The 16,159-nt window shown below is 53.2% G+C and overlaps 1 protein-coding gene across 1 annotated transcript in view; it reads left to right on the top strand.

Annotated features, from left to right (window-relative positions):
- The window catches only part of LOC144752372 (butyrophilin-like protein 9), a 401,025-nt gene extending 386,339 nt beyond the window's left edge, over positions 1–14,686 (top strand). Inside the window, exon 22 of the mRNA XM_078640307.1 lies at positions 14,140–14,686. Coding sequence (XP_078496433.1) covers positions 14,140–14,684 — 545 coding nt within the window. The 3' untranslated portion in view covers positions 14,685–14,686. The remainder of the gene's footprint in view (positions 1–14,139) is intronic.
- The last annotated feature ends 1,473 nt before the right edge of the window (positions 14,687–16,159 follow it).

Raw genomic sequence — 16,159 nt, 5'->3', positions numbered from 1 at the left:
AGCGTTGCATCTGCTAAAAGAGTTAGATCCGTGGGCGAGATAGATTACCTCTTTGTCTAATTGAATTGAATTGAATTGAATTGAATTGAATAGGGAGCTTGTAGAGCGTGTACGGTCACTCCAAAAGGAGCATCCTGGCGCTATCTAGTTAAGGTCATACAGGGTAGGGAAAGGTGAAACCTGAATGAAAGAGGGAAGACTTCATCTGGTATACCATATATCCAGGTCTTTAAAGCCTACCTGAACTGTTTTTCTGTTTCTAGGCATCTCAATTTGTCTGGCATTAGGTTCCACGCTTTGGTTCCTAATCCTGTTACTGATTTCCCTCCCCGTGTTTTATATCTGTAGCAGAGAGTTATAAGAAGATGCGCTGAAGTAGATCTGAAAGACCTAGTTGTAGTATAGACGGTAAATCTTGCTGACAGGTAGGGTGGGCCCTGTTTGTGTGCTGCTCTGAAAGTAATTAGGAGAATTTTAAATAAAATTCTCTTATGTGGGGGAAGCCAATGGAGAATACGAGTCTGAGGTGGTCTTTGCTGCCCCCAGCACCATTCCATACCTGTTTGTTTTCACAGCTGCCACCAGCTCTGCCCAGAACAGTGCAACATGTGCACTGTCAATCAATCAATCAATACATCAGTATATTTGTAGAGCGCGCTACTCACCCGTGAGGGTCTCAAGGCGCTGAGAAAAGGGGGGGTGCCGCTACTGCTCGAATAACCAGGTCTTGAGGTGTTTCCTGAAGGTGAGATGGTCCTGGGTCAATTGTAGGTGTGCGGGGAGGGAGTTCCATGTCTTCGCTTCAAGGTAGGAGAACGATCTTCCTCCGGTGGTGGTTCTTCGAATACGTGGGACGGTGGCGAGGGCGAGACTGGAGGAGCAGAGTTGGCGGGTGGGGGTGTAGAACGAGATGCGGTTGTTGAGGTATTCGGGGCCCATGTTGTGGATCGCTTTGTGTGCGTGGGTGAGCAGCCTAAACGTGATCTTCTTGCTCACGGGGAGTCAGTGCAGGTTTCTCAGGTGGGCGGATTTGTGGCTGTGGTGGGGGATGTCGAGGATGAGTCGTGCGGAGACGTTCTGTATGCGCTGAAGGCGTTACTGAGTTTGGCTGTGGTTCCTGCGTATAGGGCATTCCCATAGTCCAGTCGGCTGGTGACGAGGGCCTGGGTGACCGTCTTTCTGGTTTCGGTGGGGATCCAACGGAAGATCTTTCGGAGCATGCGCAGGGTGTTGAAACACGAGGACGAGACTGCGTTGACTTTCTTGGTCATTGTGAGAGAGGAGTCAAGGATGAATCCCAGGTTGCGTGCGTGGTCAGTGGGTGTCGATGCGGTGCCCAGCGACGTGGGCCACCAAGAGTCGTCCCAGGTGGAAGGGGATTGTCCGAGGATGAGGACCTCCGTCTTGTCCGAGTTGAGCTTCAGACGGCTGTGCCTCATCCATTCTGCAACCTCTTTCATTCAATCCTGGAAGTTGGCTTTGGCGGTGAGAGGGTCTTTGGTGAGAGAGAGTATAAGTTGGGTGTGGTTGGAGATGATGTTAATGTGTTTGCGGGCGATGGTGGCGAGGAGGCTCATGTAGATAATGAAGAGAGTTGGGCTGAGTGAGTAGCCCTGGAGTACGCCGCAGATGATCTTGGTGGCCTCGGAGCGGAAGGGAGGGAGGCGGACTTTCTGGGTTCTGTCGGAAAGGAACAATGTGATCCAGTCCAGGGCCTTTCCTTGGATCCCAGTGTTGTAGAGGCGGGTTATTAGGGTGCGGTGGCATACGGTGTCGAAGGCTGCCGAGAGGTCCAGGAGGATGAGCGCGGCTGTATCTCCGTTGTCCATCAGGGTCCTGATGTCATCGGTGGCTGCGATGAAGGCGGTCTCGGTGCTGTGGTTGGCTCGAAATCCGGACTGGGATGGGTCGAGCGAGCTGTTTTCTTCGAGGAATGCAGTCAGCTGTTTGTTGACGGTCTTCTCGATGACTTTGGCCTGGAAGGGGAGCAGAGAGATGGGGCGGAAGTTCTTGGGGTCCGCTGTTGGTTTCTTCAGAAGAGCGTTGATTTCTGCATGTTTCCAGCTTCCAGGGAAGGTGGCTGACGTGAAGGAGCTGTTAATGACGTTCCGGAGGTGGGGTGCGATGATGGTGTCGGCTTTGTTGAAGATGTGATGAGGGTATGGGTCGGAGGGGGAGCCAGAGTGGATGATGTTCATGACGCGGGTGGTGTCTTCAGGGCTGATGTGGGTCAATGCGCTGAGGGGGGTGGTGGGGGTCATTGGTTTGGTGGCTGGGGGCGGGGTGTGGGGTCCAAAGCTGTCGTGTATATCTGCGATCTTGCGGTGGAAGAATGTGGCGAGGGAGTTGCAGAGGTCGTGCGACGGTGTGATGTCATTGTTGCTGGCGCTGGGGTTGGAGAGTTCTTTGATGATGCTGAAGAGTTCCTTGCTGTTGTGGGAGCTGTTGTCCAGCCGCTCTTTGAACGATGTCCTTTTGGTGGTGTGGATCATCTGGTGGTATTCGCGGGTGGCGCTCTTGAGGGCTGTCATGTTTTCTGATGTCCGCTTGTGGCGCCAGGCTTTTTCGAGGGTTCGGCACAATTTCTTAGCGATTTTGAGGGCGTCTGTGAACCATGAGGATTTTCTGTTGCTTGTCTTGCCTGGGGGTTTCTTCAGTAGAGCGAGGTCATCGGCGCAGTTGGTGATCCACTGTGCGAGATTCTATGCTTCGTTGTTGGTGTCAGGGGTGTCGGCAGGTGGGTTCTGACTCAGCGATGTGGTCAACTAGTCTGTGGTGACTTTGCTGCAACATCTGTGGGGGATCAGTTGCGTGTGGTGATGGGAAGTGGTCTTCTTGAAGGTGAAGTGGATGCAGCTGTGCTCGGTCCATTGTAGTCCGGTGGAGTGGCTGAAGACAACGTGGCTCCTGGCCGAGAGGATGGGGTCGAGCGTGTGGCTGGCATAGTGGGTGGGGGTGTCCACCAGATGCTTGAGTCCGAGGTTGTCGAGCAGGGTGGTGGTGTTGGTGTCGTTGTTTTTCTCCAGGTGGAAGTTCAGGTCCCCTAGGAGGATGTACTCTGGTGAGGTTAGGGCGTGCGGGCTGATGAAATCGGTGATGGTTTTGCAGAATTGTGTCTGTGGGCCCGGGCTTCTGTAGATGAGAATTCCTCTGAGGGTGGTCTGGGAGTCGGTGTGGATTTGGAAGTGTAGGTGTTCGGCGGCGGTGAGTGTGTCTTCGGCGTTGACGCTGATGGTGTTCTTGTAGACGATGGCGATGCCTCCTCCAGTTTTGTTGACGCGGTCCTTCTGGGTGATTCTGTAGCCGTACGGGATGGCTATGGCGATGTCGGGGCCGAGGAGGCGTTCATCCAGGTTTCCGTGATGAAGGCGGCGTCTGGTGCTGTTGTATCAAGGAGCTCCCAGAGTTCGACGGCATGTCTGTGGACGGAGCGGGTGTCTCGGAGGATGCACTTGAGGTGGCTGTTGTTGTTGTTGCTGCGTTCCGTGGGCGGGGTGCAGGTCCGGAGGCAGGAGAATTTGCATGCTTGGCAGGTGAAGGGTCTGTGAGTGCGCCTCGGGGTGGCTCGGTGGCAGGCGGCGGGTCGTCCTGTGTTGAGTGCAATGAGGGCGGCGGTGTTGTACCTCAGTCAGGTGCCCTGGCAGCGGCTGGGGCCAGGGGTTCTGGCGTTGGGCGCGGTCCAGGCACGGACGGGCGCTGACAGGCTTGCCTTAGGCGTGCCTTAGGCACGCCAGCGGCACGGCCGCGCAGCGCTCGCCATTTAATGGGAGTTGGGGAGGAGGGGTCAGCTGGGAGGTGGGAGGGCAGGTCAGCGAATGGGCACGGGGGCGGGGCCGCACGGGAGGCAGCATCAGGAAACGGGGGAGCAGCGGCGAGCTAAAAGGTCCAAGAGTACAAAAAGAGAGAAAAGGACAACAGGCACACGGGGGTACAAAAAGAAAAATGGGCAGCAGGCACTGGCACACGGGGGCACAAAATGAAGAAGGGGCAGCAGACACTGGCACATGGGGAAGGTCTCCCAGGAGGGGACCAGGAGCGGAGCAAGGCTGGAAAAGTCGGCGCAGGACAGCCGAGGAGCGAGGCAGCAGAGCAGGCGGCTGGCAGGAGGTGGTCACTGGCACAGGTGGCGCTGCAGCAGTGGGGTAGCGACCCACTGTGTGCACTTACAGTCTCCTACAAGACAGTATTGTCTCCTGCATAAGATGCCGTGAGAGTAGAGTTTGTTCAGCATAAGATGGTGAGAGTAGTTTGTTCGACATACCATGCTGCTGTGAGAGTAGAGTTTGTTTAGCATAAGATGCTTATGTGAGTAGAGTTTGTTCAACATAGGATGCTGTGAGAGTGGAGTTTCTTCAGTATAAGATGCTGCTGTGAGAGTAGAGTTTGTTCAGCATTAGATGCTGCTGTAAGTACAGTTTGTTCAGCATAAGATGCTGTGAGAGTAGAGTTTCTTCAGCCTAAGATGCTGCTGTGAGTAGAGTTTGTTCAGTATAAGGTGCTGCTGTGAGAGTAGAGTTTATTCAGCATAATATGCTGCTGTGAGAGTAGAGTTTGTTCAGCATTAGATGCTGCTGTAAGTACAGTTTATTCAGCATAAGATGCTGTGAGAGTAGAGTTTGTTCAGCATAAGATGCTGCTGTGAGTAGGGTTTGTTTAGTATAAGATGCTGCTGTGAGAGTAGAGTTTGTTCAGCATAAGAGCATAAGATGTAGTGAATGTAGAGTTTGTTCAGCATAAGATGCTGTTGTGAGAGTAGTTTGTTCAGCATAAGATGCTGCTGTGAGAGTAGAATTTGTTCAGCATAAGATGCAGTGAATGTAGAGTTTGTTCAGCATAAGATGCTGCTGTGAGAGTAGAGTTTGTTCAGCATAAGATGCTGCTGTGAGTAGAGTTTGTTCAGCATAAGATGCTGCGGTGAGAGTAGTTTGTTCAGCATAAGATGCTGCTGTGAGAGTAGAGTTTGTTCAGCATAAGATGCTGCTGTGAGAGTAGAGTTTGTTCAGCATAAGATGCTGCTGTGAGTAGAGTTTGTTCAGCATAAGATGCTGCTGTGAGAGTAGAGTTTGTTCAGCATAAGATGCTGCTGTGAGTAGAGTTTGTTCAGCATAAGATGCTGTTGTGAGAGTAGAGTTTGTTCAGCGTAAGATGTTGCTGTGAGAGTAGAGTTTGTTCAGCATAAGATGCTGCTATGAGTAGAGTTTGTTCAGCATAAGATGCTGTTGTGAGAGTAGAGTTTGTTCAGCATAAGAAGTTGCTGTGAGAGTAGAATATGATCTCCTTAGATGGGCACACAAACTAATCAAAGGTGACTTTAGAGTTGGCCTCCTGCCTAGGATGCTACTTGCATTTCCGGTCAGACCTCACCATAATAATTTCTTTTTTCGGTTTTCAGAGACGGAAAGCAGAGAGCGACATGTTTGTATGTCTTCCAAGAGAGGACTAGCTGTCAGTTGTCATCAAAAGCAATTTATGGACTCTGCACTCGCTTTAAGCTGCAATCCGTCATTTTTCACCATTAATCATGAACGCAATTTACAATATTTAAATAAACAGTAGTTTGATTTCATTGCTTGTATTGTTCTTGCAATGGCATTGGGCGATTCTTTTGGCCTTATGGTGTCTTGGTTGAACAACAAAATAATAATAACCTTTTTAGGAAGGGTAACAAAATACAAAAGATCTCTCAAAAGACTCTTAAAGGTGTCCCATATACTTCTAGACATTGCTTTGTGTGTGGGTAAAGTTGAAAGCAGAGAAGCTGCACGTGCTGGAAAGGGGCCGGCACCTTCTGTCCATCGTAAGACCCTCACGGCCACTCAGACAGCTCGTCTGGCGAGCCCAGTGCTAGGTTCAGCGTTAGAAATGGGATCTCTGGTTGGCTAAGGCTTGTGCTAAAGCCAGGCAGAGATCACCACTCTAGTCAGGGCAAGGGAGTTACACGCCAAAGATAACCCCTGCTCACCCTCTTGGTAGCTTGGCACGAGCAGTCAGGTTTATCCCGGTGGAAATCTGTAAAGCGTTAGCGCAACACACACACAGCAACAACATACTAGGCACACCACAAAAGGAACTCCAAACAAGGTTATATCAAAACTAGCCTTTGTATTATCAGAAACACATTAGAGTAGTAAGCACACAATATACACTGTGCTAACTTGCACTAGGCAATATTTACAGGGAACTATATACACCTGACAGGGCCAATTGGGCCACTCTTAGGAGCATCACAAAGTGGAAAGGGTAAATGTAGGACTTATAATAAAAGTAGATCACAACCAGTAATTACTGGCAGACACTGTACTCAGCATTAGCACCTGCAACATAAACACATTTTGTCTGCATCACATTAGGCCAGAACATTACGCCTAAATCACATTCCGCCTAAATAGCCTAAGCATAAACAGTATGTAATCACTGTAGACATAAATACATTAGTCAATTACTGTAGGCGTAAACACATTATGCCATCACTGTAGGCATAAACCCCATTAGACATGAAATCATACCATTACATAGAATAGCCTAGTATGCATACAACATAATCAGCAGCACTGTACCCTAATAAACACTGCACACAGGGTACGAAGCATCACTTGTGATGCCTAAACCTCACCAACATCGGTGCAAGTCCTAACATCACCTAGGACAGCCTATAAGGGAAACACTGTCCAGTATAACAGGCTAGGTGTCCTATCAGCAACTGTGCACCATAACACACCTGCCACGCGGTTCCTGTCCCCCGCATCGGTGTCTCTATGCAGGGGCCCTGTCCTGGGCTCACCCCGCGATGCCAACAGAGAACAAGGGGGGGGGGGCCACAACTAGCCCGTCTCCTTTCTTGGAGACTGACCCGGGGCTGCTGAAGCCTACCAAGCACTTAGTGGGGGAAGGGGCAAATGCTGAGAATATCCTTGCAGCTCCTAATGCCCCCAAGAGAGATCTACCAATGGCCCTTCAGGGCCGAGAACACGGTAGCACAGACCAGGGCAGAAGGCGCTCTGGTCCCCTCCCAGGCACTCACCGGCTATCCAGCCGTGTCACGGGTCGGCGGGTCTGAAATGACCCTTCTGGATTCCGTCCCTGCGGACTCTGCGTTACGTTGGGGCACTCCAGGCCCTCAGCTCCTCACATGGCCGCAGACTGGTGGCTCTAGGCAGAGGGGAGCCCACGAGGCTTGACTTTCTTGTGCTGTTGGGCCCCACCAACAACTCTCCTTTCCTGGTCCTTGCGAAGCTTCTGCCCCGAAAGGTGCGATGCTCCGCCCTCAACCAGGCAATCCTTGCCTGTCTTCCAGCCCCTTTGCTCGAATCACGGAGCGGAGTCGGTTCTGGGCACTCCACAACGACTACAACCCACAGGGAGAGGGAGAGCCCTTCTCCCATTCAGCTCTCCCCTCTCATTCCTCCAATACTCTGCACGATTTCCCCGCGATCATGGGGAAGTCACAGCGCTCGTCCTGCGCTCAGCCTGTCTCTACCTCAGAGACACCACACAAGGTCCTGGCAGCACTCTTCTTCTTGGTGGCAGATGCGGGTGGGCTCCCGCTTGTAGACACTAATTCAACTGGCGGCCAAAACGCGGGGTGGGCTCCTGCTTGTAGACATTAAGCACGGGGGAATCCCTACTCCAGGAATTCCCTCTTGATGAAGTGCAGCTCAGCGCGGCAAAGCCCCCACACGCTCCGTTACTTCTGGGAGCAAGAAAAATAGAGAGCTCTTCAAAATGAAAAATAAAGCGCTCTTCAAGCGCTGGGGCAAAGTCTCCAGCTCTTTCCCTAATAAAGGAAAATCGCTCCCAGCGGTAAAAGTTAAAAGTCCAGGGGGCAAAGGCTGGGCTCAGGTACGCCAGCAAACAGGGCCCTCCAGCAGGAAGGCAGTCCCTCGAGGCGGTTCCTCCTGGATTCCAGCAGCAGGAGCAGGCCCCCCTAAGTCTGGAACAGTTTCATGGGGTCACAGCCCCTACATTTATAGGACATTTGTCTGAAAACACAGGGAAACCAGATGCAATTGGTTTTGGCACACTCTGTTTACCAGGCTCCTCTTTCCTATTGTTAGGTGGGGGCTTGTCATCAGACACACCACAGGGGGCGGAGCCAACAGTCACTAGGGCAGGCACACTCCTATTCAGGGGCCAGGGACTTCTCATCCCACTATTCCCAGTCAGCCTAGCATTGACTCACCTGCCCCTCCTGAAGCCACCCACGCCTCACCAGCCCCTGTCACTTAAAAGCCAGACATGCAATTCACATCAGGCAGGCAGACCCACAGCACACAGAAATGCCAACTTCTAAAAGTGGCATTTGTAACTTAACCACAATACATCTGGCACACCATTGCGCAGCATTTATTAATACCATTTCACACATACCAGACCTGACCATGCTGCGCCTCTCTTATCAGGATTTACCACTGACCCACATTCATCAGGGAATCCCCCATGCATTCCTATGGGGGGGGCAGGCCAATCTCACTACATGTAAGCCAAAGCGCACGCACTTTACACTGGACAGCAGTGATAAAAGTGCCTAGAGGCTAAAACCACCAACCCTACACAGGGAAAAGGCTAGGAGACAGGCAAAAAGTTTAGGGGTGAACCTGCCAAAAGGGCCAAGTCCAACATTCAGGTACAGAGCACTTTACTCTGGGACGGACTGACCCACCAGAAGAGCCTGAAGACAGAGAGCCTAGCCTGAGACATGAGCACAACCCACCCCTCCCCCATACCAAGGACAGGCTCTCCGCCCAAAACAGACCAGCCTGCCCTTCACTGGAGGGACCGGACCACTCACCCCTCCACGCAGAGAGCTTTCAGACACTAACCTCACTGAAGGGCAACAGAGAACGGACAGGGCGCCGCGATGCTGCTGAATGGGATAGGTGGGTGCTATAAAACACAATCAACTGCACCACATTCCATACTCAGCTGGAAACTTTGCTTGATGCCTAAGTCCTGTTATAATTTACTAAAGGCTAGGAACACCTGTTTACAAGAAACTCTATACCGAAAGAATCCACCAAGAATAACATATCCAAAAACCTAACCGGAAGACATATCAACAGGTAGAAACAGCACGACAACCACACACTGCTGTGTATTTCAGAACCGGTAACGTTTCCAGTGGGTGTGTTGGTCCAGTAGTACTCCTCGTCACACCCTCACACTTACTACTACCGCAGACACTATCGGCTTCCTGTCACGGAGGTGCTGACACCATAGATTATCCTTAAATCATCCTGATACGAAGAGTGGCGGCTCAGCCCCCACCCCCCCGGGGTTCAGTGTGCCCTCCCTCTCCAGCTCTTCACCCCATAAAAAAGGTTTTTTTTCTATCGACTTAATGGTTTCACCAAAGGTGTATCTGTGTTCACTTCACACATTAGACACCCAAGAGGGTGGAACATATTGTAGAAGAAAGTGCTGCGAAAGTTGAAGAAGATTATTGCACTCTCTCCTGTGTCCTATGGGAAATACCAACAAGAGTGCACTGTTGTTTGGTCAAGTTAGTGGCTTTATGCTTTGTTCGAAGGGCACAGAGGTGACTGCTCCCCAGGCCCAAGCGCTATACACGATTATTCGAGGTTATAAATAGACGCCATGTTCACACAGCACGTGACACCACATCCACGAGTTTCCAGCCAAATCCCAGCGGTTCTTATAATGTGCCCAAGTATGAACTTGTCCTTAAGTGGAAACGAGGCAGATATTCGTTTTTAAGCACCCCTTAGAGAGTCACATTACAAAAACAGGATTGAAAAGGGAACCGGCATGGAAATGGATCTATGGCCAGAAGAGAGGTTGTCATTCTTGGAACAGGTAAACGGGTTCCTGATGCAGAGTAAAGGCGCAGGGTACCGGGGGACCTCTTCATCTGCCTGTCACGAGGAGGCAGTAATCAGTATGTTTAAGAACAGAGTGGCGGGTACTTCCCTCCAGAGGGCCCACCCTCGCGGCTCCTTCCCGCACCACCAGCCGCCACTGAGATGCACCTGAGGCCGCTCTGTTCATTCTCCGGGATCTGCACACATCCTTATGGGTGCGGTGTTCACCTGCAGAGTAACATGGGAGGTGCTGTGAGTGCCTTGTTCTTGTACCAGAGCTCCAGGGAGTGTGGACTCTGCCTCTCATCCTTCAGTGTGGGTGGACTCTGCCTCTCACCCTTCAGAGCCGTGGACTCTGCCTCTCATCCTTCAGGGTGGGTGGACTCTGCCTCTCATCCCTCATGGTGTGTGGACTCTGCCTCTCATCCTTCGGGTGGGTGGACTCTGCCTCTCATCCTTCAGGGTGTGTGGACTCTGCCTCTCATTCTTCAGGGTGTGTGGACTCTGCCTCTCACCCTTCAGAGCCGTGGACTCTGCCTCTCATCCTTCAGGGTGGGTGGACTCTGCCTCTCATCCCTCATGGTGTGTGGACTCTGCCTCTCATCCTTCGGGTGGGTGGACTCTGCCTCTCATCCTTCAGGGTGTGTGGACTCTGCCTCTCACCCTTTAGAGCCGTGGACTCTGCCTCTCATCCTCCAGGGTATGTGGACTCTGCCTCTCATCCTCCAGGGTGTGTGGACTCTGCCTCTCATCCTTCAGTGTGGGTGGACTCTGCCTCTCACCCTTCAGAGCCGTGGACTCTGCCTCTCATCCTTCAGGGTGTGTGGACTCTGCCTCTCATCCTTCAGGGTGGGTGGACTCTGCCTCTCATCCCTCATGGTGTGTGGACTCTGCCTCTCATCCTTCGGGTGGGTGGACTCTGCCTCTCATCCTCCAGGGTGTGTGGACTCTGCCTCTCATTCTTCAGGGTGTGTGGACTCTGCCTCTCACCCTTCAGAGCCGTGGACTCTGCCTCTCATCCTTCAGGGTGGGTGGACTCTGCCTCTCATCCCTCATGGTGTGTGGACTCTGCCTCTCATCCTTCGGGTGGGTGGACTCTGCCTCTCATCCTTCAGGGTGTGTGGACTCTGCCTCTCACCCTTTAGAGCCGTGGACTCTGCCTCTCATCCTCCAGGGTATGTGGACTCTGCCTCTCATCCTCCAGGGTGTGTGGACTCTGCCTCTCATCCTCCAGGGAGTGTGGACTCTGCCTCCCATCCTTCAGTGTGGGTGGACTCTGCCTCTCATCCTCCACAGTGTGTGGACTCTGCCTCTCATCCTTCAGGGTGTGTGGACTCTGCCTCCCATCCTTCAGTGTGGGTGGACTCTGCCTCTCACCCTTCAGAGCCGTGGACTCTGCCTCTCATCCTTCAGGGTGGGTGGACTCTGCCTCTCATCCCTCATGGTGTGTGGACTCTGCCTCTCATCCTTCGGGTGGGTGGACTCTGCCTCTCATCCTCCAGGGTGTGTGGACTCTTCCTCTCATTCTTCAGGGTGGGTGGACTCTGCCTCTCACCCTTCAGAGCCGTGGACTCTGCCTCTCATCCTTCAGGGTGGGTGGACTCTGCCTCTCATCCCTCATGGTGTGTGGACTCTGCCTCTCATCCTTCGGGTGGGTGGACTCTGCCTCTCATCCTTCAGGGTGTGTGGACTCTGCCTCTCACCCTTTAGAGCCGTGGACTCTGCCTCTCATCCTCCAGGGTATGTGGACTCTGCCTCTCATCCTCCAGGGTGTGTGGACTCTGCCTCTCATCCTTCAGGGTGTGTGGACTCTGCCTCTCATCCTCCAGGGTGTGTGGACTCTGCCTCTCATCCTTCAGAGTGTGTGGACTCTGCCTCTTATCATTTAGGGTGTGAGGTCTCTGCTTCTCATCCTTGAGAGCCGTGGAGACTGGGGTTCTTTGTGCCTAGTGCTGGTGTCTGGTGGGATGTGGTGTTCACATACAGATCAGGATGGAAGGTGCAGTGAGTGCTTTGTTCCTGTATCAGAGCTTCAGGGTGTGTGGACTCTGCCTCTCATCCTTCAGGGTGTGTGGACTCAGCCTCTCATCCTTCAGGGTGTGTGGACTCAGCCTCTCATCCCTCAGGGTGTGTGGACTCCGCCTCTCATCCTCCAGGGTGTGTGGACTCTGCCTCTCATCCTTCAGGGTGTGTGGACTCTGCCTCTCATCCTTCAGGGTGTGTGGACTCTGCCTCTCATCCTTCGGGGTGTGTGGACTCTGCCTCTCATCCTTCAGAGCCGTGGACTCTGCTTCTCATCCTTCAGAGTGTGTGGACTCTGCCTCTCATCCTTCAGGGTGTGTGGACTCCGCCTCTCATCCTTCAGAGTGTGTGGACTCTACTTCTCATCCTTCAGGGTGTGTGGACTCTGCCTCTCATCCTTCAGGGTGTGTGGACTCCGCCTCTCATCCTCCAGGGTGTGTGTACTCTGCCTCTCATCCTTCAGAGTGTGTGGACTCTGCTTCTCATCCTCCAGGATGTGTGGACTCTGCCTTTCATCCTTCAGGGTGTGTGGACTCTGCATCTCATCCTTCAGGTTTTGTGGACTCTGCCTCTCATTCTTCAGGGTGTGTGGACTCTGCCTCTCATCCTCCAGGGTGTGTGGACTCTGCCTCTCACCCTTCAGAGCCGTGGACTCTGCCTCTCACCCTGCAGGGTGTGTGGACTCTGCCTCTCGTCCTTCAGGGTGTGTAGACTCTGCCTCTCATCCTTCAGGGTTTGTGGACTTTGCCTCTCATCCTTCAGGGTGTGTGGCCTCTGCCTCTCATCCTTCAGGGTGTGTGGACTCTGCCTCTCATCCTTCAGGGTGTGTGGACTCTGCCTCTCATCCTTCAGGGTGTGTGGACTCTGCCTCTCTTCCTTCAGAGTGTGGGGACTCTGCCTCTCATCCTTCAGGGTGGGTGGACTCTGCTGCTCATCCTTCAGGGTGTGTGGTCTCCGCCTCTCATCCTTCAGGGTGTGTGGTCTCCGCCTCTCATCCTTCAGGGTGTGTGGACTCTGCCTCTCATCCTTCAGGGTGTGTGGACTCTGCCTCTCATCCTTCAGAGTGTGTGGACTCTGCCTCTCATCCTTCAGGGTGCGTTGACACTGCTGCTTATCCTTCAGGGTGTGTGGACTCTGCCTCTCATCCTTCAGGGTGTGTGGACTTTGCCTCTCATCCTTCAGGGTGTGTGGACTCTGCCTCTCATCCTTTAGAGTGTGTGGACTCTCCCTCTCATCCTTCAGGGTGTGTGGACTCTGCCTCTCATCCTTCAGGGTGTGTTGACTCTGCCTCTCATCCTTCAGAGTGTGTGGACTCTGCTGCTCATCCTTCAGGGTGTGTGGACTCTGCCTCTCATCCTTCAGAGTGTGTGGACTCTGCCTCTCATCCTTCAGGGTGTGTGGACTCTGCCTCTCATCCCTCAGGGTGTGTGGACTCTGTCTCTCATCCTTCAGGGTGTGTGGACTCTGCCTCTCATCCTTCAGGGTGTGTGGACTCTGCCTCTCATCCTTCAGGGTGTGTGGACTCTGCCTCTCATCCTTCAGGGTGTGTTGACTCTGCTTCTCATCCTTCAGAGTGTGTGGACTCTGCCTCTCATCCTTCAGGGTGTGTGGACTCTGCCTCTCATCCTTCAGAGTGTGTGGACTCTGCCTCTCATCCTTCAGGGTGTGTGGACTCTGTCTCTCATCCTTCAGGGTGTGTGGACTCCGCCTCTCATCCTTCAGAGCTCATGGACCGTGTGGAGGCAGCTGGGCGTTTTGTCTAATGGTGAAGGGGGTTGTGTGGGGGGGGGCGAGCGTTCCTGGTGACAAACATGTAATGGAAGCCAACACTGCACACATATAACACATTACATAGCACAATATTAGGAGGTTGGTTTGAAGCAGACACTGTTCATCTGTACACAGACTCCACACAATCTGTGAATTCTGGTCCTTAACTTTTACAATATGAGATTCATCTCTGTTGAAAATTATGAGTTGGAATTGTACAAAACACACTCTGGTATTGTCAACAACTCTTTATTGTACAGTACAAAGGCGTGTGACACCTTCTGGTGGTATACGTGCCTCAGAGGCCAGTTATGAACACACAAATGTCTCGGAGCAGAGACATCTGGGGAATTGACACATTAGGGTCACATAAAGAGATTGACCCCTGTGGGAGCCCAGCAGGAGGTGATACTTACCGGTCGGTCTGTTTAAAAGACCCGAGAGCCGGGGGTGCCCCCACTGCCCCCAGGGTACACTAGGAGCCATGCCATGAGCTGACCTCTGACCTCTGCTTCTCTCTCTCTTGCAGCTGCGGTGACCCTGGACCCGGACACTGCGAGTCCCTGGCTCGTCCTGTCCGATGACGGAAGGAGCGTGAGGCTGGGAGACAGAGCACAGGATCTGCCGGACACGCCCCAGAGGTTCACTAAATACATCATAGTCCTGGGGAGGGAGCGGCTGAGCTCCGGGAGGCATTACTGGGAGGTGGAGGTGGGGGACAAGACGCGCTGGAGCCTGGGGGTGAGTGACGAGGCTGCGAGCAGGAAGGGGAATATCACACTAGCGCCTGAGTTTGGATACTGGACAGTGTGGCTCAGAGATGGTAAATACCAAGCTAACACTTCCCCCCCCACCCTCCTGACCCCCCAGGTGCCCCCCAGGGCTGTGGGTCTCTTCCTGGACTATGAGGCGGGCCGGATCTCCTTCTACAATGCGGATGACGGGTCTCTGCTCTTCACCTACTCGGGGGCCACCTTCCCCCCCACCCTGCGGCCCCTCTTCAATCCAGGACTCGACCAGGGAGGGGGGAATGCGGGGGCGCTGCGGGTCCTGCCGGTGACAGTGCGGGGGTGAAGAGACGGCCGGCAGGGGGAGGGGGGAGAGAGAGGTGCGGGGTGACATGAGACGTCACTGACGCTGGTTAAAGCAGTCTGTATGTCGTCATTTAATATGAGATGTGAAGACATTATGTGAAGTAGATGATACTTTACTCTCACCTGGTAAAAGTCTTGTTAATAAAGCGCATTCCTCATTACCCAGCGGCCCCTGCAGTTCCTTCCGTCTCTCTTCCTTTATCTCTGGAGGTGAGGAGAGGTGCCGCCGCAGGGGGTATTTTATTCATTCTATCTTAAAGCTGCTCTGTCGTGAGTGCGGCCTCCTCTACTCCAGATGTGTGAAGACGGCGCCCCTGGACCTCGGCTTGACATATTGTTGTAAAGTGTAACAGGACCTGCCTGACCCCCCCACCCCCTCAATGTGAACTTTACCCCCTACAGCCCTATTACACCAGCCCTATTACACCAACCCTCCCACTGCGAATATTACAGCCCGCGGCCTTCATTAAATCAAGAGAAGGTCATGCCTGTTACCTGAGGCGGAGGAGACTTTCCTTCTGCCTTTATTAAGAGCAAAGACAGCCTGAAGGTCTTGGGGCGCTCTGCACCAGCATTAGTTCAAGGTCACCTTCCTTGTTTATAGGGACGGGGAGATGCAGCGATGTGCCCAGAATCACAGGATGGTGAGCTGAGCCGAGACTCAAACCCACTAAGGCCTCATCCAGGGTAAAGGAGGCGGGCAGGCAGGAGCCCCATGAAAGCTCGGCTCCTCATGGGCTCGAGGTGCCAACAGGACCTCGAGCCGAGCCGGGCTTGAGTCTGGCTAAGCTTTCAGTGGCTCGTCCATCTCTAGAAATGGGGGACACCGAGGGATGGAAACTGGGGACACCGAGGCACGGGAAGGAGGCAGATGTTGGGGTGAGAGAGGCCACTTGAGACACGCACTTCCAACACAGGGGGGGGGAGGGGGCGGAAAGAGAGCCTTTATGTAAATGTTGCGTCGGTCTTTCAAGCACAGGTCTTAACCAATCATCTTGTGGGGGGGGGGGGGGAGCTTGACCCCCTGCTGGGCTCCCTCCACACCTGCGTCACTTGCCTTCTAATAATACATATGTTTTTTAGCAGCCCTTGGTGCTCGTTACTGCAGATCTTTGCTCCTCGAAACGCTGCGTAAAAGCGTCACAAATGATGCCCCGAATGAGAGACGCTCGCGTCACACATGTTCGTAGGTAGAATAGGGGCCCTGTGAAGGGAGGGGGCGGGGTCAGCCGGCCCGCATCACGCCCCCGCACCAAGCCATTGTGGTCTCACGCCCAGAGCTGTGACTTTGGAACTGGGGATGAAGGATCGAGTCCCGGCGTCGACTCAACATCCTGTGATTCTGGGCAAATCAAGTGATCTCTTCGAGCCTAGAATCGACCTGACCTTGTGTACAAGGATCGGGGCTCATGTAAAGCGCTCCAAAGCCCTTGAGCCGAGGTTACACTCATTTAA

This window comes from Lissotriton helveticus, chromosome 5_1, assembly GCF_964261635.1.
Source record: "Lissotriton helveticus chromosome 5_1, aLisHel1.1, whole genome shotgun sequence".
Classification (NCBI taxonomy): domain Eukaryota; kingdom Metazoa; phylum Chordata; class Amphibia; order Caudata; family Salamandridae; genus Lissotriton; species Lissotriton helveticus.
The sequence above is the reverse complement of the archived record's forward strand: the minus strand, read 5'-3'. Positions and strand labels throughout refer to the sequence as shown.